The sequence below is a fragment of the Peromyscus leucopus genome, chromosome 19 (genome assembly GCF_004664715.2).
Source record: "Peromyscus leucopus breed LL Stock chromosome 19, UCI_PerLeu_2.1, whole genome shotgun sequence".
NCBI classification, from domain to species: domain Eukaryota; kingdom Metazoa; phylum Chordata; class Mammalia; order Rodentia; family Cricetidae; genus Peromyscus; species Peromyscus leucopus.
The window spans coordinates 24,109,640-24,132,058 of NC_051079.1; the positions used below are offsets into that span (position 1 = coordinate 24,109,640).

Sequence of the window (22,419 nt, forward strand, 5' to 3'; positions counted from 1 at the left end):
CCCAGGCTGGCCTCGAACTCACAGAGATCCGCCTGTCTCTGCCTCCCGAGTGCTGGGGTTAAGGCGTGCGCCGCCGCCGCCGCCACCGCCACCACCACCACCACCGCCCGGCTTCACAACTAGCTTTTTTTGGGTTCCATGTACCAGACTTAGGCTGCCAGGTTTGGTGGCCGCACACGAGCCTGGTGAGCCATCGCCATCTCTGCAGCCGTTCTTTTGAACCTGCATTCCCTGTTTCTGTAGAATTAACAGAGGACAGTGGCGTGTGGTGTAGACAAGAGGGTTGCTGAAACCTGAGAACTAAACGCCAGCATGAGTGACATAGTAATAAGTCTCGCCAAAAAAAAAGGAAGAAAGAAAGCAGATTGTGTTTTACTGTCATGAGCATTTTCTTTCTTTTTTGGTTTTTTAAGACATGGTTTCTTCTCTGTGTAGCCCTAGCTGTCCTAGAACTTACTCTGTAGACCAGGCTAGCCTTGAACTCACAGAGATCCACCTGCCTCTGCCTCCCAAGTGCTGGGATTAAAGGTGTGCGCCACCACTGCTGGGCATTCCTCTTTTTTTTTTTTTTTTTTCTGTGTAGCCCTGGCTGTCCTGGAACTCCCTGTGTAGATCAGGCTGGTCCCAAACTCACAGAGGTCCACCTGCCCTCCTTTTGAGGTGCTGAGATTAAAGGCGTGCGCTGCCACAGCTCAGTGGCATTTTCTTATGAGTTACTGACTCTCTAATGTCTCCATTTTCCTCCTGTACTTGCCTCACCCCAGGTTCACAATCTGTATAGTTGCATAAAAGTAGCAGAAGACTTTGTGTCTCCAGAGCACGTGAAGCACTGTTTCCGCCTGACTCAGGAATTCAGGCATCTCTCCAACACTCACACGAATCATGAGGATAAACTACAGGTAAATAATCTCTCCTGTCTTCCCAGGTAATGCTCACGTAGACACATTCTCCTCATAGGGTATTTTTCTGGTAGAGAAATGACTCTGGAAAACTATGTCTGGACGTATAAAGGCTTCCTCCTCCACACATGCCCGATGGTACTCAGTGTGTACACGCACATACGTAAATGTAATTCTGAGAACACTATGACGGCAGCCTCAGCTCTGCTGAGGCCTCAGGTCCCATTGATCCCTGTTTTTTCTGTAATGGTTTCATCATCTGACACACTGTGTTCTCTGAGTTGTTCATGGCTAGCTTGCTAAAATGGAAGCTTAATTGAGCTTGGTGAAGGCAGAAGTTGGTCTCGTTGACGACTTTCCCCAGCACAAATCAGAAACACAGTACACAGTGCAGCTTTGTTAAGTAACAGAAAAGGATCAGTAGAGGCAGAGGGCCTCTTGTGTCATACGTATACATGAAATACACATGTGTACACATACAACACTGTTAAAGTGCCAGTGTGTCTTTTTGTCTTACTTTTCTACCCTAGAAATAATACTCTTCTTCTCAGTCCTTTTAAAGTCTTCAGCCTGACAGTTTATTTAATAACGTTAGTGAAATCTTCCAACATCACATGTAAAATATGTCTCTTTTAGACAAATGAGAATAGACACGTAAGCTCTAGGCCTGGTGGCACATTCTTGTAATCCCATTACTTGTGAATCTAAATTAAGAAGCTCATAGAGTTAGAGGCCAGCCTTGGCTAAATAGTAACACCCTGTCTCGGAAATGGGGGAGGGGAGCTGGCAAGATGGCTCAGTGAGTGTCGGGCGGCACTTGCAGCTAAGCCAGGTGACCAGAGCTAGTCACTGACCCCACCTTGTGCAGACAGCCCGTTGCCTACCCACGGGCACTGCTTATCGATGTGGGGTCTTGGGCAGGGGTATTTTGGACAGTCTTCCAGGTTGGCCTCAGCCATTGGGATTACAGACATGTGCCACTGTGCCCGGTCCAGTTCCCTGGAACTCGATTTTCTCAGTATCTTATCTTTAAACAAGGCTCCTGATAAAATGTACTTCATGGGCTCATGGCAAAGATTAACCAGCGGTCCACATAATAGCTTTATGACACTGCCCGGCACCTAGTGAGAACAGGAGGGATGGTGGCTGTACACGGTCTTCCTTGAGTGTGACCCTCATACCCTGCAGGACTTGTAACTAACTCATGGGGGCTTGGTTTGGGAAGCGCATAGGTACCGCCCAGGTGTCCCCATTAGCTTTTCAGTGGCTTGTTGTTGGAGTAGGTCATGGATCTCAGTTGTGAGCTGCCGTGGACTGACAGTGCTGATTCTCTCTAGGTGAAGAACATCATATACCACGCAGTGAAAGATGCTGTTGGTACTCTCAAGGCCCACGAATCCAAACTGGCAAGGTCGTAAGGCCTGGGGACCTCCCAGCTCTCCTGTGAAGCAGGCCTTTCACAACTCACCAGGGAAGAGCAGGGCTCTGCAGGAGCAGCCGCCCTTCCCGAGCTGGTGTGGTCAGTATTACAACTCTCCAGCCTCTCTCTATGCTGCCTCAACCAACACCGAAGGTCGACACCAGAAAACCGCACTGTTCACACACACCGTTTCAGACTCGAAGCCGAGGGTGCCACATGCCCATCCAGTGGCCTTTTGGGAATCCAGGTTGCTTGAACATCGCTGGGCTTTCCTGCACATTCTCCTGGTTTGAGACCATGGAAACCAGGAGCGTGGGCACACCTTCCTTCTCTGTTCCTCTCGTGCCTAGCTAAGGGGACTGTGTTTGGAGGCGGAGGAAGTCAGGACAGTAGAGAAAGGTGATGATTGAATGTGCCTGCTGGAAGCCTGGCTGTGTCTCCGCACATGACTTCTGACCTGGCCCATCCCAGGAGATGGGGGAGCAGCCCTTCCCCACACTCTCTGTGGACATTGGAGTCTTCAGGACCCAGGGAGAGCCCACGGCTTTTCCCAGGAGGCTCCAGGATTAGGAAACGTGTGTATTTAGTGAAAAATAGGTTTGTAGTGAAATAGTTACTATTTCATGAAAGTAGATATTTTTAGAACTTTTGAAATAACACAGTTGTTTTCCTGGACTCTGAGGAAAGGCACATTACTTTAGTCTTCCTTTCAATAAAACTCTTTGACAATTTGATCTGATTTTTAGAACTCAGCTGCCCCTTATAGCACAAGATCAGCCAAAGCGCAATTTAGAAGAATTGGCGTTTAATTAAAATCCTTTGAGTTTCTCCCCCTCTCTGTCTTATCTTGGGGGAACAGTTGTCTGAGAAAGAACTGTGTCGTGTCGGAGCTGTGGAGCGCTCCCCGCGTGCACACTGCTGACCCAGGGGCTGTTTGCCGACGGCCAGCGTTCCACACGACTCCTCGGATGTCTCCAAATGGGGTGGAAAGTTGGGTTTCCAGTTTAAGAGTTTTTTGTTTTTATTTTGGAGTTTTGTCTGGAAATATTTTCAACAAAACTTTACAACTCAGTGGAGTTTTTATTAAGAATTTACTTGGAAATGATGGAATTCACTGGCTCACCGATACATTGGGAAATGTATCTCTTCCAGGTGTCCCGCCCCGCAGCCTTGGTCATATGTTCACACTTACCTTTTTTTTTTTTTTTTTTTTTTTTTAAATAAAAGTCATTTACTGTAGAATACTTTTAATTTCACTTTCTGTACTTAATTTTATTGAAGGGCTGATTGGGATTTCCATGTTCTTATTAAAAATCTAACAAATCTGTTTGGAGTAGACAAAATTCTTTGTGTGCCAACCTTTCTAACATCAAGACCACACTGTGGGCGGTTAGAGACAGGGTTGATTTCAGGTCTGCTTGCCGCCCTGCGCCTGGGGATCGCTCTTCCCTGTAGCCTTGTGCCCGGTAAGGCTAGGAAGCAACCACCCGAGTTGATTGGTGAGTGGGCAGAGGGGTTGTTTCCCTGTGGTTCCTTCTCAGTGAACAAAAGGGGGTAAGTGGGGTCCTCCTTCCTTCTCCAGGGTGCAGGACGAGAGAAGAGTGCCTTAATGTGCAGCCTGAGCAGAGCTCCAGGCGAGGTTGTGAGGTTCTGTGGCTGCATACCACAAGTGTGTGGCCTCAGAACTGGGGTTCTCTTCATTAAGCAAAAGGCAAGTGTTCTCTGGGTCAGGACAGGCTGCATTCTAGGTAAAGGGGACCTTTGGGGAAGGGGGTTGTACAGAAAAGCAGGAGGCACCATCAGAGGCCTGCTTCTCAGAAAACTGTTTGAAAACGCCTTCCAAAGCATTTGAGCCCAGGAACATAATTATCAGGCTGGAAATAGACCATTTGTGTTTTTCAAGGGTGCTAGGTTTGAATCAGAGTCTTTGAATTGAAATACCGAGCTCTGAGCATGGGACAGGTTAATAGAGTGGTCACCAAAAGGATTATACCTCAACATAAAGGCCGCAGGATGCGGCAGGCAGCTTTAAAGTGGGACAAGGAAGGAGGGCAGTGGAGGAGGGATGCTTTGGAATGAAGTTGCTTTGGTGAAAATCAGGAGGCAAGCTAGCCTACATTCTGGATATAAATGTCTGCAGAATTAGGACATCCACTACCAGTGGTACTTTCTGATGGGGGTGGAGCTGAGGTCTCCGGACTTTTCACTGACTTGAGACCCACTCTCTCTCTCCTACCCCCTCCCTGTGAAATTAAATGTCATATATCCCTAACCCCAGCACAATTTACCACCCAAAAGTCCGATCAAACCATGTGGGCAGGTTCCCTTTAACCTGGGAATTGGCAGTTATTGACGAGGGCTGGAGTGGGCAGGTGCAGCTGTGCCTGGCCCCAGGCGCCCAGGTAGACGTCCTTATGGAGCCTGTAAAGTTCTTGATGGTGAGTTTTTGGAGCATGTAGCCTGTAAAATAAACTTCTTAGTTTCATATCAACAAGTATGACTTGGTGGTTTTGTGACCCTCAGCATAGTAGCGAAACCAATAACCCCCACCTTCAAGATGAGGCTAATTATAACTTCTGCCTTATAGGGTAGTTGTGAGGATTCAATGAAATAACATGCGAAGCTCCAAGCACGGTGCCCGGCAGTTAAGCAATAAAGCAGCTGTGGCCCCTGGGGGATATTTAAGCCTTCAACCTGATGTGGGCAGGGCCGGAGGTGGGTGGAAGCTGATGTCAAAGGATGGAAGCAAAAGGGTCCCCGCCGGGCGCTTGGCCTCCCGCTTGACGCTCCAGCAAAGTGAACAAGCGATTTAGAGCGAGGCTGGGCACTGAGGGTGAAGGCGCATGCCCAGCCACAGCAGGTGCTGGGGGGGCGCGCCGACACCGCGGCCTCCCCTTTAAGAGCCGCCACCGCCCACGGCCCGCTGCTGCGGCAGGGACCTCCCCTTTAACGGCGGCAACTCCGCGTTCCGCTGACCCCACGGCGGCTGCCGCTGCTAACTGCAGCTCCTGCTGCCTCCACCGCCGGCCTCGGGCAGCAGCATCCTCGCCCAGGCTGGGTCCCCGCCCCACCATGGTGTCCTGGATCATCTCTCGCCTGGTGGTGTGAGTGCGGAGGCAGCGGGGCTCGCCCGGGTTGGGGGTGAGGGGGGCCGGTGATGGAGGGCGCGGTGTTCAAGCCTGGGATGGATCAGCCCAGGGTCCCTGTGTGGTGTCCCCAGAGACAGAGATGTGAGACGGAAGACTGGAAGGGGCGCATAGCGGGAGCATGGCAGGCCTGGCTTCCCAGAGACCTCACCCACATTATTTTTAAAGCCTGTTTATTCTTAATTGCCTTGCTCCTGCGCCCTCCCCCATCCCAGAGGCTGAGCAGCTACTGATTTATAAGGGGAGGCGGGCACATCCCCTCCCCCACTGAGCAGATCCAGGCTGGAGGAGCCCAGCGTACAAGACCTTCCTTCCCCTCAGGAAGAGTGGGGAACATGGCCTCATCATTCCAGAGCTCAGATCCCAAAGATTTCAGGCCTTTCTCCTACTTCCACTGGCTGTGGATGAGGACACCTGTCCAAGGCATGCAGGAGGGAAGGTGCTGAGAGGACAAAGTGTGGGGAGGTGCCAGGATGGAGGATGTGTATTATCTGCCTAGGACGGGAAAACATGTGGTGGCCTTAATTCCAGACACACTGTAACAGTCACATTGTGGAGCCATGGCCCTGGCACCTCCCCCAGATACAGGAAAACATCCCTCCCTCCCCCAAACACACACAAGCCTAGATGGTGGCCCTGAGGATTCTGGCCCACTACCTACCACCAGCACGGGCAGTGAGTGCCCTGCCTTGGCAAGGCAACACCCACACTTGAAGGGGCTGGGCTTGAGAGCCAACCCTCTGGTTTAGGGCTCTGCCCTCAGCCCTCGTCAGGACTGGCATCCCGATCGCAGCCCCACCCTTCTCCTCATTCAGTGTTGTCACATACATACTTGTGTCCTGGTTTCCTCTCAAACCACTGGAGTTTCCTCTTCCCACCCCCTAGAGGCCTTATCTCTCTGTGTGGCATTCAGGATGGCTGCTTCTGGCCTGGGCAAACTCCCTACAGGATATAAGACTCCTCCTCCCCCATTGGTGGGATGCTCAGACACGGTCTTACACCCAGGTCTGCTGCTGTACCTGACCCAAGACGATATTGACATGGGGTTGCAAACCTCTTTGTCTCTTTCAGGGCCTCCTGCACCTGTGCCCCCTGGTCCCAGGACCCCAATAGTTCTCTGACTGCCAGGTTGGGTGCCCTGTTAGGTGATGTTAGATGTGGGGCACTCACTGGTCCTACACAGCCTGTCTCTGAGACAATGAAGTGGAGAGTATGAGCAGATGGGCTGAGTAGGCATTAGGCCAAGAAGGAAGACATCTCATGGCAGTGGCCAGCCCCCTCAACTCCAGTAACATGCTTGTGCATAGCCAAAGATTCTGACGGAAGGGCCCGCTTTGGGTCCTCCTGCCCCTGGGTCGAGGGAAAGGGCCCCACTCATCCAGGCTGGATGTGTGTCTCAGAGTCTTGACTGCTCTGGCCTTAACCCTTGACCAGAGCTCCCCAGCCAGCTGGCGCTTCTTTGGAGCTCTGTCCCCTTACGCCTTAGCCCCCCCCCCAGCTGATGCAGAGCTGGGAGGGAGAAGGGCCCAGTAACCATGCCTGCCTCCCTAGGCTCATCTTCGGGACCCTGTACCCAGCCTATTCTTCCTACAAGGCCGTGAAGACCAAAAACGTGAAGGAATACGTGAGTGAACAACTCTTCCCCCGTTAACAAATTGGGGGTTTGTGTGTGCACATTTTGTCACATTCCAGGTGGGGGGAGAGTGTGGCTTTGTGCCACATTACCCAACAAAGCCTGAGCAAAAGGGATTCTGGGATGTTTCCTACTCCCCACCCAGGCTTGGTCTGATTGACAAAAACGAGGTTCTGGGTAACTTTCTCCCAGGACTTCAGTTTGGAGCAGGCAGTGATATGGGGTCCTGGGTTTCCTTGGCTTAGCCCTGGTATTCGGGGGCCTTGCGTGTCTACATCCCCTGCGTCCTAGGCCCCATTTAAGACTACCCTTTGTCCCTCAGGTAAAATGGATGATGTACTGGATCGTCTTTGCCTTCTTTACCACAGCTGAGACACTTACGGATATAATACTGTCCTGGTGAGGTCCAATGCCCCCTCCTTACATCTCAAGACCCAGATTTCTTTCTTCCTCTAGCCAGACAGATAGGCAGAAGATTGGGACCCCAACTCCCAACAGTCCCTCAGTGTCCTTAATACTGCTCCTAAGGCCTGATATCAGCATAGTAAGAAGCTGGGCATGGCGGCCCACGCCTTTAATCCCAGCACCTGGAGGCAGAGGCAGGAGAATCTCCATAGCAAGTTCCAGGACAGCCGGGGCTACCCTAGCTCAAACAGAGAGGAAAAAGCCAGAACCTCCACATTTCTTTCTGGTGGCAGTCAGCCGCAGCACCACAGTGGAATCCAGTGAGTCTGTATCTGCTCCTTCATCCTTACTGGGACAGTAGACAGATGACCAGTCTCTAAATCTCATCTTCCTTGTTTGTGGGACAGGCATGTAGTTCAAGCGTGCGGACACTGGATGCTGTATTTCCAAGGCATTGCAGGCACTAATAGGCCTGAAGTGTAGGCGCGTTCGTTATAGGGACAGAGACTATGTATGTCTGAGTCCACTGCAGGAGCAAGCACCTCTTGAAGAGTACGAAGTACAGGGAACTGGAGTCACCGGTAATCCCAGCACTGGGGACCTTAAGGTGGGGAGTATCATTGCAGTTGTGAGGCCACAACCTGGGCTACATAATCTCAGGGCAGGGGGCAGCAAGGTAGCCTCAGCAAAGCTCTTGCCACATGGGCCTGATGACCTGAGTTTGATTCCTGAGAGCCATGAAAGGGTGGGAGGAGAGAAGCAGCCCCAGATACCGTCTTCTGACCCCCACACATGCACTGTGGCAGGAGCCTGCACCCAGCACACACACACACACACACACACACACACACACACATCATATACATGATTAAGATTTTAAAAAAGAGGCAATAGCATCCAGGCTGTGGTGGCACACGCCTTAAATCTCAGCACTCAGAGGCAGAGGCAGGCCGATCTCTGTGAGTTCGAGGTCAGCCTGGTCTACAGAGTGAGATCCAGGACAGCCGGGACTGTTACACAGAGAAACCCTGTCTCGAAAAACAAAACAAAAGGCAATTGCTTACTGGCCACAGCCATGTTCCTTCCTAAGTCTGCTTTTTTGTTTTGTTTTGTTTTTTTAATTCAAAAAAAAAAACATAATTTTTCTTCTCCTCTCTTTATTCTTCCCCCTCCCTCCTCTCCCCCTCCCCCTCCCCCTCCCTTCCCTCCCCCTCCCTCCTCCTTCCCCTTCCCTCCCCTCCCTCTCTTTTCTCCAGATAGAGTTTCACTATGTATCTCTGCCTGGCTTGGCTGGAACCCTTTATGTAGCCCAAGTTGGCCTCAAAATTGCAATAATCCTCCTGCCTCAACTTCCCAAATACTAGGATTACAGGTGTACACTGCACCACTATGCCCAACTTTCTCTTAAAAAAAGAAAAAAAGATGCTTGTATGTGTGGGTGTTTGGCCTGCATGTGTGTCTGTGGACCACCTGTGTGCCCGGTCCCAGAGGAGGTCGGAGGAGGGCGTCGTCAGTCAGATCACCTGGAAATGGCGTTACAGTTGTCAGCCACCACGTGGGGGCCGGGAACTGAACCTAGGTCCGCTGCAAATGCAGCAAATTCTCCTAACCACACCCTGAGTCATCTCTTTTTTTTTTTTTTTTTCAAGACAGGGTTTCTCTGTGTAGCCCTGGCTGTCCTGGAACTCCCTCTGTAGACCAGGCTGGCCTCGAACTCACAGAGATCCACCTGCCTCTGCCTCCTGAGTGCTGGGACTGAAGGTGAGCGCCACCACACCAGGCCCATCTCTTTCCTAAACTTGTTTCCCTCACTGCTTGGAGCTTCGCTAACGTCTTAGGCTTCTTAACTCTTTCTCCGCCATGTGACAGCTTGTCAGCCATGGGTCTGGCCTCCATGCTGGCTTAAATGTCTGGTTTTCTTCCTTCTCTTCCATCCTCCTCTTCCAGGAAGCTGCCAAGTTTGAAGGTTGCCTGCCTGGAGATTGTTGTTTGTTTTTCTTTTCCTTTAAAAAATTTTTTTTTTTATTTAGTATATATAGTGCTCTGCCTGCACATAAACCTTTATGCCAGAAGAGGGCACCAGATCTCACTATAGATGACTGTGAGCCACCATGTGGTTGCTGGGAATTGAACTCTTAACCTCTGAGCCATCTCTCCAGCCCTTGTTTTCCTTTTAAGCTCTAATAAAGTTGTCCTTGACTTCAAAAACATTTTTTATATATTTTTTAAAGATTTATTTATTTATAATGCATACAATGTTCTGCCTGCATGTATGTCTGCAGGCCAGAAGAGGGCGCCAGATCTCATTACAGATGGTTGTGAGCCACCATGTGGTTGTTGGGAATTGAACTCAGGACCTCTGGAAGAGCAGTCAGTGCTCTTAACCGCTGAGCCATCTCTCCAGCCCCAAACATTTTTAAATAAGAGACAAAAAAATGTAAAGATTGGAAGACAAAATATCATTTCATTTGTAGATAAAGCCCTTGTATTTGCCAGCTATAGTTTTGGTAGAGAGAGGTAATTTAGAGATTTGTTAAAAGATTCAGGTGCACGCCTTTAATCCCAGCACTCAGGAGGCAGAGGCAGGCGGATCTCTGTGAGTTCTAGGCCAGCCTGGACTGTTACACAGAGAAACCCTGTCTTCAAAAACAAAGAAAAAACAAAAAGATTTCAGGGTGGTAAGTCTAGATTCCCTGGGTACCAGTGAAGGAGAGGGCTTTGATGAGGGCTTTGTGAGGATGTGGAAGACTTGAGGGAGGTTGTGGCCTGGGCATAGAAGCCTGTGGGGAACGGAGAGCAGGACTGAAAAGTCAAAGGACCTGAGTGCCTGTTCCTGAAGCAGAGGACCCCTTGCACCTAGGAGTCCAAGGCTAGCGTGAACAACACAGTGACACCACGTCTCAAGGGAAGTTTAACAAAGATATTGACGGGCTGGAGAGATGGCTGGGTGGGTGAAGCCTGATGGTTAGCGCAGAACCCGTGTTTAAAAGGCGTGATGGCGCATGCCTATAAACCTCAGCTCGTGGCAGTAGACACAGGTGGATTACGAGGGTTTGCTAGCTCCAGGCCAGTGAGAGAACAACACCAGGTTTGACCTCTGGTCTACACACTCGTGCATGCACACGGACGGACGGACAGACAGACACACACATGCACACACACACACCAATGAGCACGTAGCAAGCACAGCTCCTTGGGGGGTCGAGGAAGGAAGACTACAGACCCAAGAGCTGCCTAGGCAACTTAGTAAAAACTAAAAAGTCAAAGGCCAGGGATAGAACCCAATGGTTGAGAGCCAAGCATGTTTGAGGCCAATACTAAAAAAAAGAATAAAAAAGGGGGGGGGTGGTGAATTTTATGGCAGCAAGAATCGATCCAGACTCCATCCTGGTCCTCTTCACGGAAGGAAGGCAAGAACCAGGAAGACAGGAGAGAGACCTCAGCACCGAGGGCTTGGGAAGGAGAGATGCTGGTTCGTAGAGGAAGCAGAAGGAAGGCTGCTTGGTGGGGAAATTCCTCTGGGATCTCTTTTTGCTTTAGTTTTTGAGATAGGGTCTCATGTTTCCCTGGGCTGACCCTGAACTACCTATGTGGCTGACGATAACCTTGAACTCCTGATCCTCCTGCCTCCACTTCCCAGGTGCCTGAGATTCAGGATAGTACCCCATGCCTGGTGTTTGTTTTGTGGTTTAAGATGGGGTCTTAGGTAACCCAGAGTGGCCACAAATCTGTGATCAGCCTGCCGAGTACAGGGATTATAGGCATGTACCCCAATTGGGGCCACTTCTTCCCACATGGAGCCTCAGTTTAGCACCCCACCCCTTCCCTCCCAGTCCTTTTGGAAACCTTGTGGTCCCAGAGCGTGGGACCTGTCCAGGGTCAGTGGGAACTGTCCAGGGTCAGTGCTCCTAAATCCAGTGTCCCCCTTAACTCATATGCTCTGCACGCATCTCTGTCCCCCTTCTACAGGTTCCCCTTCTACTTCGAGCTCAAGATTGCTTTTGTCATATGGCTGCTGTCCCCTTACACCAAGGGCTCCAGCGTTCTCTACCGCAAGTTCGTGCATCCTACGCTGTCCAACAAGGAAAAGGTTTGGCCCCACCGTTTCCCAGCCTGGCCCAGCTGAGGCGTTCCCCATGCCTGCAGCCACATGCATTTCCCGTGCGTGGCCAGAGCCTGCCACGCCCTTGCGGAGCCTGGCTCCCTGGGTCGGGCGTTGTCTTTGCCCAGGTGGGAACAAAGGTAACTTGCCGGCAGCCTTACCTCTCGGGTCTCCCATCCCTCCAGGAGATCGACGAATATATCACACAAGCCCGAGACAAGAGCTACGAGACCATGATGAGGGTGGGCAAGAGAGGCCTGAACCTGGCCGCCAATGCCGCAGTCACCGCTGCCGCCAAGGTGAGACAGGGGTGGGTTCAGACTCACCGGGGCTCCCGCCCTGTTCATCCTGGGTCCTGTCCAGGCCCCGGGGCATCCACCCTGTCTGTCTTCAGGCCGTGGAGGCTTCGGGCTGTGCAGCTCGGGGCTCCAGCCTCGTCTCCTCTACTGTCTGGTCAGTTTCCTCCTCTGGCCAAAAGGAGAAATAATCCCAACACCATGGTAATCTCTGTTTCCACCCCGCCCGCCCTCCCTCTCGCTCTCTTGGTGCGTGGTGGTAATCCCAGGGCCAGGGGGTGCTGTCCGAAAAGCTCCGGAGCTTCAGCATGCAGGACCTGACTCTCATTCGAGACGAGGATGCACTGTCACTGCAGGGACCAGATGGCCGCCTCCGACCCGGCCCCGGGGGTCTCCTGGACACCATTGAAGACCTAGGTAATGGCAGGCACGGGGCTGTGGGAAAGAGGACAGGGTTGAAAAGCCCAGCCAGAGAGACCCCTGGACCCTTATTCTCCCTCTCTCTCTCTCAAAAGATTTATGTATTCATTCCTTTATTTAGTATGCATGTATGCCTGCAGGCCAGAAGAGGGCGCCAGATCTCATTACAGATGGTTGGGAGCCACCATGTGGTTCCTGGGAATTGAACTCATGGCCTCTGGAAGAACAGCCAGTGCTCTTAACCACTGAGCCATCTCTCCAGCTCTTCCCCCCGCCCCCCACTCTCCTTTCCTCCCCTAACTAGGAGATGACCCTGCCCTGAGCGTAAGGTCTAGCACAAGCCAGGCAGAACTCCGGACTGAGACCTCAGAAGACGACCTGGGAGATAAGGCAACCAAGAGGACCAAAACTATCAAAAAAGTGCCCAAAGCTGAGGTGAGACTGCAGGCGGTGGCCTGGGGGGGGGGGGATGGGGCCCGACGGCGTGGGGCCAGGCTGAGCCCCATCATCCTCTCTCCATAGCCAGTGGCTTCCAAGACGCTGAAGACCCGACCCAAGAAGAAGAGTTCTGGAGGGGGCGACTCAGCCTGAGGTCCTCCCGTCCCCCCCAACCCCTCCAGTGTAAGACGGTAGCGAGCACTGGGAAGAGCTGCGCGGCCCAGCACCCCCGCTCCACAAGTGGGCCACCAGCCCAAGTGTTTCCGACCCGAGACCCCCGCCCCCCAGATGGCTGTCTCCCGTGCCCCCCCCCATGGACACTCCTCCGGAGGGGGGCTTGGCAACGAACGAGGAGGGAGGCGCAGCTGTAGGGTGGGGGACGCAAGCTGATGACTGAGCCCTGGGGAGGAGGTGGGGGCTCCTTGGCCGGCCCCGCTCTTCTCGCCGCTCCAGCCCCGCCCCGTCCATCCAGTGCCTTGCTGAAGACCATGGCCAGCCGCTTGGGGCCTCCACCGCTCTTCCTTGAACAGGGGTCGTGGCCGCCACAGTCCAGACAGACCAAGGAGGGGGTTCGGGGCTTAAGGCTCCTCGAGAAGGGGAAGGAATGGGGCAGATCCGAGGGGGGGGTGTCACTCGGCACAACTGTGAGTGGCAGACACGGGCTGAAAGTGAGCTACACGGACCTTCCGGGAACTGCAGCTGGTAGGGGCCGTGCGCTCTGCATCACCGCCAGAAAGAGGAGGGATTCCAAGGGTGTGCATGCTGGGGAGGCTGGGAAAAGTGGTCACTTCCTCCCTACTTCAGCCCTGGTCTTTCTTCCTCTTTATCCTCCCCTGCTGGTCTCTCAGAGACCCCCCGAGCCTTTGACAGAAGGAGGCTCCAAGGGGCCTCTTCCCGATCCGATCCTTCCATCCTGGATCTTTTACCCATTCGCGCCCCTAGGCTGGATCCTCCTCTCCTAGGGCCCACGGTAGAGGTCCTGCTGAGCTCTTGGCTCCTTTCCTCTCCTGTCAAGGGGACCCGTCCTACCTTGCCATGGGGTCCCCTTCCTGTGCCAAGCAAACCCCTGTCAGAACCAACCTGGACCGCTCCCCTGGTCCTGGTTCTACCAGCTTTTTAGGGCCAAGTGGAATCCGGGAAGAAGGAAGAGAAACGAGCCCAGAGGCTCCTGATTCGGTAGTGCCCACTGGATGAGCCAATAAAGGAAACTCTGCCACCTCCTCCATTATGGCCTCTGTGTTGTTCTTGTCCCACCAAGGCAATAAGTGGGGAGGGCTCCCCCTGAGAAGTAAGACCCAACTGTGAGGGGGATAGCAAAAGACAGAGGCAGGTGGATCTCTGAGTTCGAGGCGAACCTGGTCTACAGAGCAAGCTCCAGGACAGCCAGGACCACACAGAGAAACTTGTCTTGAGAATAAATAAGTAAGTAAGTAAATAAATAAAAGAGATCCTTTTTACCCACTCTGGAATCCTCTCGCCAAGCCCTCTGAAGGCAACCCTTTCACTGTTGGCCCCTAAGTCTATTTCTATTGCTTTGATAAACACCATGACCCAAAGCAACGCGTAGAGGAAAGAGTTTATTTCAGGTCACACTCCATCCCTGAGGAAAGTCAGGGCAGGAACTCGAGGCAGGAACCTGGAAACAGGAAACGGAGGCCACGGAGGAACACTGCTTACTGGCTTGTTCCTGTGGGTTGTTCAAGCCACATCTGTATATGGAAGACCACCTTCCCAGGGACGGCACCGGCCGCAGGGAGCTGGGCGGTCCCACATCTGTCCTTAATTAAGAAAATGCACCACGGGCATCCTATCTGATGGAGGCAATTCCTCAAGATTTCCTCTTCTCAGATGCCCCTCGCCTGTGTCAAGTTGACATAAAAACTAGCCAGCACAGCCCTGGAGGAATTTGGCTTTTTTTTTTTTTTTTTTTTTTTTTTAAATTGGAAAGGAGAGGAAGAAGGTACCAGTCAAGGAAGAGACTCGTTCTAGAAGATTCCTCATAAAGTTAGTACCATGCTAGCACTTACATATATAGCCAGGAAAACAGGTCAGGCATTCTGTATAAATTTGATTTGTTACATCTCTCTCTCTCTCTCTCTCTCTCTCTCTCTCTCTCTCTCACACACACACACACACACACACACACACACACACACACACACACACAATGGTGGCTAGGTTAGGAGACCATTGCCAGATTCTGCATGGCCAGACTTTACATATACATCTGGGTTTTTTGTGTCAAAAGGCGTATGTGCAGATTTCCAAGCTCCCTGTTCTGTTGCCATGGAAACATTCAGGCTTCCAGAATTCTGGGCACAGGGCCTGCTTCCTGTGGTGCAGGGGAGGAGAGGAGAGATGGAGGGTGACAGAATGATTGGAAAGCCTTTTAGGAGAAGGTTGGCTGGTGGGACACGCTGGGTCTGGGTGACCTCACGCTGTCCCCTCATTGCCCAAGTCCACCTGTCCTTTCTCCTCTCCCTCAGATCTTCTCAGGCTAGAGGAGTATAAAGGACATCGGGTAGAGCTAGGTGGAGGCCACTAAGTCACCGCCTGGGTCCTCAGTGGGCTTTGAGAGGTATTAGCTTTAGGGCTGGGGTCTAGTGTTATGTCACGTGACCAGGCTCCTGGGAACATCAGGCAACCCTCCGGGCCTGTGTTCCAGACTGCGGTGGCCTCAGGCCTGAAGCTGCGTTAGCTGGCTTCTCCCTTTCTGTGGGTGTTCCAACCTCCCAAGAACCTGCTTAAAATGGGATTTCCAGGCCCTGACGTCAGAGGGAAGCCAGCAGCTCCCTCCCGCCCGTGCCAGCTCCACCGTGATTAGCAGAGCTAAGCGCAGCCTTGCTCAGTCTGCAAGGAGGCAATGCTAACAGCGTAGGGAGGAACGTGGGACCCTAAGCAGTGGTCCCGTATCTGCGGCATCCCGGGGGGCGGGGGGACAAGAACAAGCTGTTTCCGGGTCGAAAGACCCTGCTGGCTTCCCCCTGTTAACTTAAAATTCAGCTAGTGCGTGATCATTACCCTCCCAAGCGCCATAGTTACTTCCTCTCGGTTCTAGGACTCACGCCTGGCTTGAGGGAGAAAACGGGCATCTCAAGTCAGTCCCGAGAGCTGGACAGCGGCTTCGGTTTGGGTCTTACCCAAGCATGGGCTATGCGAGCTCTGCCTGCAAGGAGACGAAAGGCCCACTAGGTGGCGCAGCTCCCTCCTATTGTGAGATTCCACCTTCAAGCAGAGAACAATCTCTCCAATGGCTCGAGGCCTGGAGACCAGAAAGCCTCAAACTCTGCTCCATGGAAGAGGAGACTAAAGAGGTGGGGGAGCATCTTTGAGGGTAGACAGGACAGCTGGGGTTCTCCAGAAATCTCTGGCCTAATCCAGCCTGTGTGCACTCCCACCGCTCAGAACAGGAGGTGGACAGACAGACTCAGAAAATAAAACCTTCTGGAAAGGATTCTGCACAGTTCTGGGTGCAGGGGAAAATGCCAGGCTTCCTCCAGGAGGGACCTAACCTGGGCTTCCAAACTAGCATCTGAGAGACACCTAGTGAAACGGATTTCAGGGTCAGGAGAGGAGAGAGGCAGAGCTGGGGGTCGTGGGGAAATATTTCCACATAGTTGTTGCGCCCCTAGCCTGGCCGCAGTGGCATCCCAGGCCTGCCCAGGCTTCCATCTCAGTGACCTACCTTTCTCTGACCTCTCCCCCAAACTGACCCCAGGCAGCCCTGTCTCCCTGGTGAATTACTCTCTCCTTTTGTCCCAGCCAGATGAGTGATCAATAAATAATGTTGCCTGAAATATTGATGGAGAGTTTTACACCAGCATCCCTTAGCTGTGCCTGGCAGGGCCATGACCCTCTAGGCAGCCCTTTCATGTTGCCAATAAAAGGTTTCTCTTAGGCCAAGATTTCCACCTGATCCCATCTGAGCCAAAATCATGACTCAGTTTCACCAAGAGATGTGAGAGATTAACTTAACCCGGCTGCCTGAGCAGGGTAGTTTGGCCGAAACAGCAGAGACCCTTCCCGATTGATTTCCGGTGATGCCATCGGGATCCTACATCTGTCCACCTCGGGCCTGCCAGGTCCACTTTCGGGGTGGCCCCAGCAGAAGGTGCTGACGACGACGAGGGGGGATGGGAGAGAACACCTGTAATCCAAACCCTCAGAAGGAAGAGGCAGAAGAATCGCTCCAAGTTGAAGCTAGCCTGGTCTACATAGGTTCCAGACGAGGCAGGACCACATAGGAGACTCTGTCACAACAAAACACAACACACAAATGAAATAAAAGTGCTGGGCGGGTGGTGGCGCACGCCTTTAATCCCAGCACTGGGAGGCAGAGCCAGGCGGATCTCTGTGAGTTTGAGGCCAGCCTGGGCTACAGAGGGAGATCCAGGACAGACACCAAAACTACACAGAGAAACCCTGTCTTGAAAAACCAAAAAAAGAAAAGAAAAGGAGAGAAAGAAAAAGAAAAGAAATAAAAGTGATCATGTGATCAGACGTCTCTGGCCCAGGCCACTCGCATCGGGTTTACTCTCCCGCATGAAGGGTAAGAAGAGGAGGAAGAGGGGGGCGAGCTGGAGATGAAGGAAGCTCCGGCACTAGCTCATGCCCCGCCCTCCCCACTCGGTGCTCAGCAGAAGCCGTGTCCAGTGTCCACTCAAATCACTGACGCGTCTCTCTGCCCAAGAACCCCGCTCTCCTGCTTCCCTAGGTCTGCTCCTGAAGTGCACAAATCTCAGCTCAGATGTTATCCCCTCACCCCCAAGCTGCCAGGTGTCCCCTCTAGGGCGCCATCACATCTGTCCTTCCCGCTGTCGTCGTCAGCCCGGTTCCTTAGTGCCTGTTTTGGAGTCTATTTCCCCATCAGGCTGCAAGCCCTTTCCCACACAGATGGGAGTCAGCGTTCCAGCCACATTCAGTTCTCGCTTTAATTCAAATGCTAAATCGGGAAGAAGAGCAGTTTCACACTCCATATTTAGTCTGGGAGAGAAAAAAGTGAGACAGCATGGATGTTACCAGGGAAAGAAGGCTGGGCCTGGCTTGGAGAGGGTGGAAAACCTACCCAGAGCCCAAAGGAAGAGCATGGAGTCCTTGGCACCTCCTGAAACTAATCACCCAGAGCCCCAGTCGGTGAAAGACCCAGGTCCTTTCCTCCACCAGCTCACTCAGCGTTCCCTCAGAGAATTGTGGCCATGGCTGAGGGAAGCCATGGGATAAGAGCTACCCAGAGCCGGGCTGTGGTGGTGCACATCTTTAGTCCCAGCATTCAGGAGACAGGCAGGCAGATCTCTGTGAGTTCGAGGCCAGCCTGGTCTACAGAGCGAGTTCTAGGACAGGCTCCAAAGCTACACAGAGAAACCCTGTCTCAGAAAAACAAACCAAACAAACAAAAAAGAGCTACCCAGAACAGCGGCTGTGGCAGGGCACACCTGGGACAGCTCTCAGGAGTTAGAAGCAGGGGATTGTGGGCCCAGACCTAGGCTGAGCTGTATAGGGAGACCTGTCTCAAGAAAACAGTACAACTGCAATATCAAAAAGCCTATCCAGAGAGGCACAGGTAGCCACGGGCTATCACCCACACCATATGGTTATCACCATAGGATAATAAATTAACTCTGCATCCACAGCACTGGGACACCAATGTTTTCAGCAGCAAAACAAAACAAAACAAAAAACAAGGGGTGAGAGAGAGAGCTCACTGGTTAAGAGCACCTGTTGCTCTCAGGGATGTGGGTTCAATCCCTAGCACTCACGTGTGTTTCACAAACTCCATTTCCAGGGTATCCGAGATGCCCTCTTTGGACCTCCACTGGCACCAGGCACACACATGGTGCATACATGCAGGCAAAATATTCACACACAAAAGGCAAAAATAATATTTAAATGGAAACCTCCCCATCCATGTCCAGATAAGTGGACACACAAAATGTGAAATATAGGTGGCATGGTGGATGATTTGATCTTCACACAGGGATACTACAATGGAAACAGTCCACAGAAGCCGGGGATCATAGCACAGGCTTTTCATGCCAGCATTTGGGGGCAGAGGCAGGCACATCTCTGAGTTCGAGGCCAGCCTGGTCTGCAGAGCAAGTCAAGTTCCAGGACAGCCAGGGCTACACGCAGAAACCCTATCTCAAAAAGAAGGAGGAAGAAGAGGAGGAGGAGGAGGAAAGAAGAGTTCATGAAAACGTCATGCCAAATGAAATAAACCAGACACCAAAGACTACACAGTGTGTCTTTGCCTTATATGAGGTTCCAAGAGGAGTCAAATGCATACACAGAGGTTACCAGGGTTGGGAGAAGGGGATAGGGAGCCGTTGTTTAATGGGCATAGACTTTCTATTTGGAAGGATTAAGAAGTTCTGGAAGTGGGCCTGGAGAGATGGCTCAGTGGTTAAGAGCAATGCCTGCTCTTCCAGAGGACCCGGGTTCAATTCCCAGCACCCACATGGCAGCTCACAACTGTCTGTAACTCCTGTTCCAGGGAACTCAACACCCTCATACAGACACATATGCAGGCAAAACACCCATGTACATAAAATACAAATAAATAAGTTATTTAAAAAAAAAAAGAAGTTCTGGAAGTGGATAGTGTTGATAGTGAATGTAAGGAATATCCCTGGGTCATGAATACAAATTAAGTGCTACAATGGTAAACTTTATGTGTACAGAGACAGGTTATCTCTACATAGCCCTGGCTGTCTTGGGACTCACTATGCAGACCAGGCTGGCCTTGAACTCACAGAGATCTGCCTGCCCCCCACCCCCACCCCCACCTCCCAGACAATCAATTTTTGACGGTGTTAGGAATCAATCATAGGACCTCCTGTGTTCTCTCTAGGCAAGCATTTTTACCTTGAGTCCAACGTCAGCTTCAAGGCATGCCATGTTGACCCACTGCACCTAGACTGGTGGGAAACTGAGTCCCTAAGTTCCCAGAACCCCTCCATCTGCCTGCTGGGTGGAGCAGTGGTGCTGTCTAGGTGCAGAGTAAGGCAGAGCCCTCCTTGCATACTCTAAGGCTTCAGCTACCCTCCCTCCCCAGCCACTCAGTGTGATCACCTGCAGGAAGCTCTCCTCCTCGTGTGAGGTACCACTACCCCTGTACAGCTTATCTTGACTCCAGAAGTCCGCGTCCCACATGGAGGGAGCTGACAGGGGGATATGTCTGGAGAAGGAAAGAGGACAGGCCCCTTCTATCTGGTCTCCTGGCTACCACACTGTCTCCATGCCGAGAGAAATGGATAGCCCTATGAGCGGACGCTCTTTGAATTCGGTTGTCCATTTGTCTCAACGTCTTTCTGCCTCGGGGTGGATGCTGCCTGTGGGAGCCCCAACAATAGCAGGTGCTGATGCTTCCAGACACACTCCTCTGTTCTGGAGCCTGGGCCCGATGCTCCCTCCTTCAACTCCCCACTCAGCCCCTGTGCCCACCCCGCTCAGTGTCAAGACAGGGTTTCTCTGTGTGGCCCTGGCTGTCCTGGAACTTGCTCTGTAGACCAGGCTGGCCTTGAACTCAGAGATCCACCTGCCTCTGCCTCTCAAGTACTGGGGTTAGAGGCGTGCACCACCACCACCTGGCTCTTTTCTTTTTTTTTTGTTTTGTTTATTCGGGATATTTTGTTTTGGTTTTACTCTGTAGACCAAGCTGGCCTCCGATTTCTGGTGCCCCTGTGGTATCTGCCTCCCAAGCTCTGGGATTATTATCACATCCTGATTTTTCTTGTCATTTTTACAAGTGGCAAATTGGCTCTCTGATGGGCTGGGATGCACATGAGGTGGAAGCTAGATCAAGGACTAGCTGTGCACCCCACCCCCATGAGAAAATGGGTCACACTGCTTCCATTGCTGTTTTCTCTGTTCATTCTTTTTCAATTTTTAGTCAGCAAAATCCAGGAAGATGTCCAATGTCAGCTTCAAGACATGCATACTGCCGTGACGACCCTCTGCACCTGGACTGGAAGGGAACTGAGTCCTGAGTTTCCCAGACTAGCCTCAAATTCCTTATGTAACTGAGGACGACCTTGAGCTCCTGATCCTCCTGCCTCGACCTCCCAAACGCTGGGATGACAGACATGGACCACCACAGCAGCTTACCATAGCTTCTTTGCGTACCTGTCTCCACTAGGCTGGGCCACAGCAAGAGCAGGGTTGCAGGAGTCTCCTAAACTTCATATCATAGGACAGACGCGATGTTTGGTCAGTAAATATGGTATGAATAGAAGTGACCTGTTTGCTGTCTGGCTCCCATTTCCAACTTACTCGAGAACCAGAACCGCAGAGAGCGAGCTTCTTGGATTCATTTTGGGACCCCAGGGAAGAGATCTTGGTTTATAAGCTGCAGTTTAGGCAAAGCGTTCTGAAGCCAGACCATCTGGAATGGGCTCCTGGTTCAGCTCTGTGACCTTGAACAAGTTACCTGTCTTTTCTGCACGTCTCTCCCCATCAATGAAATGGGGCTGAGAATGAGACCAACCTCATCAGGCACTGTGCAGACAAACGCTGAGAAGCGCTTAGCCCAGAGCCTGTCACACAATCGATGTGTGCTGGGAGGGGGTGGGCATGGAAAATGCACCCAGAGATTAAGGGGAGTCAGAAGAAGAAGCAAGCTCCCTGTCACTACTGTGTCCTTGGAATTCTCGGGTTTGTTAGGATGGGGGTAACTGAGGACAGTCCTGAATCAGGTAACCCCAGAAGGTGCCTGTCTCCTCCCCGCCTCTCCCTCCTGCCAGGTCTGCAGAATCCATGCTTACCCACCAAGAAGCTGAGCAGCCTGGCGCTGGGTGGTGGTGAGGGGCCAGAAATAAGCCCTGTTTCTATTCCTGCCTTTCTGGGCCGGGTGGAAACACTGCCTTTTGAATCTAAAGGCTGCTTTCGACTTCCTGCACATCAGCAGGGTTCTTATGTAACAGTCCCCTCCCTCTCCTGCCCAGGGAGCTTCCAGAGATTTCTGCAGCCGCCTGGCTTTGCTGCACACTCAGCTGGGGGTGGGGAGAGCAGAGAGAGCACCACAGGATGGGTTGTCCTCTGAGCCCAGTGTCCTCCCAGGCTCAGATCCGGGGGAGAGACCATGCAGTGCATCAGGTCAGAAGGACGGCCTCCAAGGGCAGCCGCCTCTCTCAGCCTCTGCATGGCACCCTGGGGCAGGAGAGATCCTGAGAGCCTGTCTAGATAGTCAGCTCCTCCTCCCTCCACAGACCTCCGTAAGGACAGACTGTGCCACCTCCTCCAGCTCTCTATGCCTCAGTGGCTTCCATTTTAAGACTAACCCAACTCTGTCTGGCTCCTCACCCCTTAGGGCTCTGAGGACTTGATTCAAGTCTCCCAGACCACAACTGCCTTAGGCAGTCCTGTACCTAGTGCCGAATTCCCCACGGTCTCTTTTCTACAAGGCCCGGATTATTTTTGGAGTGGGTGAGGTGCTCTCTTCATCGGTTCACCTGTGTGTGTGTGTGTGTGTGTGTGTGTGTGTGTGTGTGTGTGTGTGTTCATGTGTGTATGTGTATATGTGAGTGTGTGTGTGTGTGTATGTATGAGTGAGTGCATGTGAGAATGTGTGTTCATTGTGTGTGTGTGTTGTGTGTTCATGTGTGTATGTGTATATGTGATGTATGTGTGTATGCATGAGTGCATGTGAGAATGTGTGTGTTCAAT

General features: G+C 52.1%; 2 protein-coding genes across 3 annotated transcripts in view; both read left to right on the forward strand.

The window, feature by feature from the left end:
- The window catches only part of Kdm3b (lysine demethylase 3B), a 62,836-nt gene extending 59,190 nt beyond the window's left edge, over window positions 1–3,646 (forward strand). Inside the window, 2 exon segments of the mRNA XM_028886789.2 lie at window positions 765–899; window positions 2,237–3,646. Coding sequence (XP_028742622.1) covers window positions 765–899; window positions 2,237–2,317 — 216 coding nt within the window. The 3' untranslated portion in view covers window positions 2,318–3,646.
- A 1,584-nt stretch (window positions 3,647–5,230) lies between these two features.
- On the forward strand, window positions 5,231–13,984 carry Reep2 (receptor accessory protein 2). Of its 2 annotated transcripts, none has more exons than XM_028886790.2 (8): window positions 5,231–5,423; window positions 7,017–7,089; window positions 7,421–7,497; window positions 11,473–11,593; window positions 11,791–11,904; window positions 12,171–12,318; window positions 12,626–12,756; window positions 12,844–13,984. In XM_028886790.2, the coding sequence occupies exons 1-8, from the start codon at window positions 5,392–5,394 to the stop codon at window positions 12,910–12,912; spliced, it is 765 nt and encodes a 254-aa protein (XP_028742623.1). In that variant the 5' UTR covers window positions 5,231–5,391; the 3' UTR covers window positions 12,913–13,984. The 2 variants fall into 2 exon arrangements, with proteins under 2 accessions (XP_028742623.1, XP_028742624.1); XM_028886791.2 differs by having other exon boundaries at window positions 12,177–12,318.
- The last annotated feature ends 8,435 nt before the right edge of the window (window positions 13,985–22,419 follow it).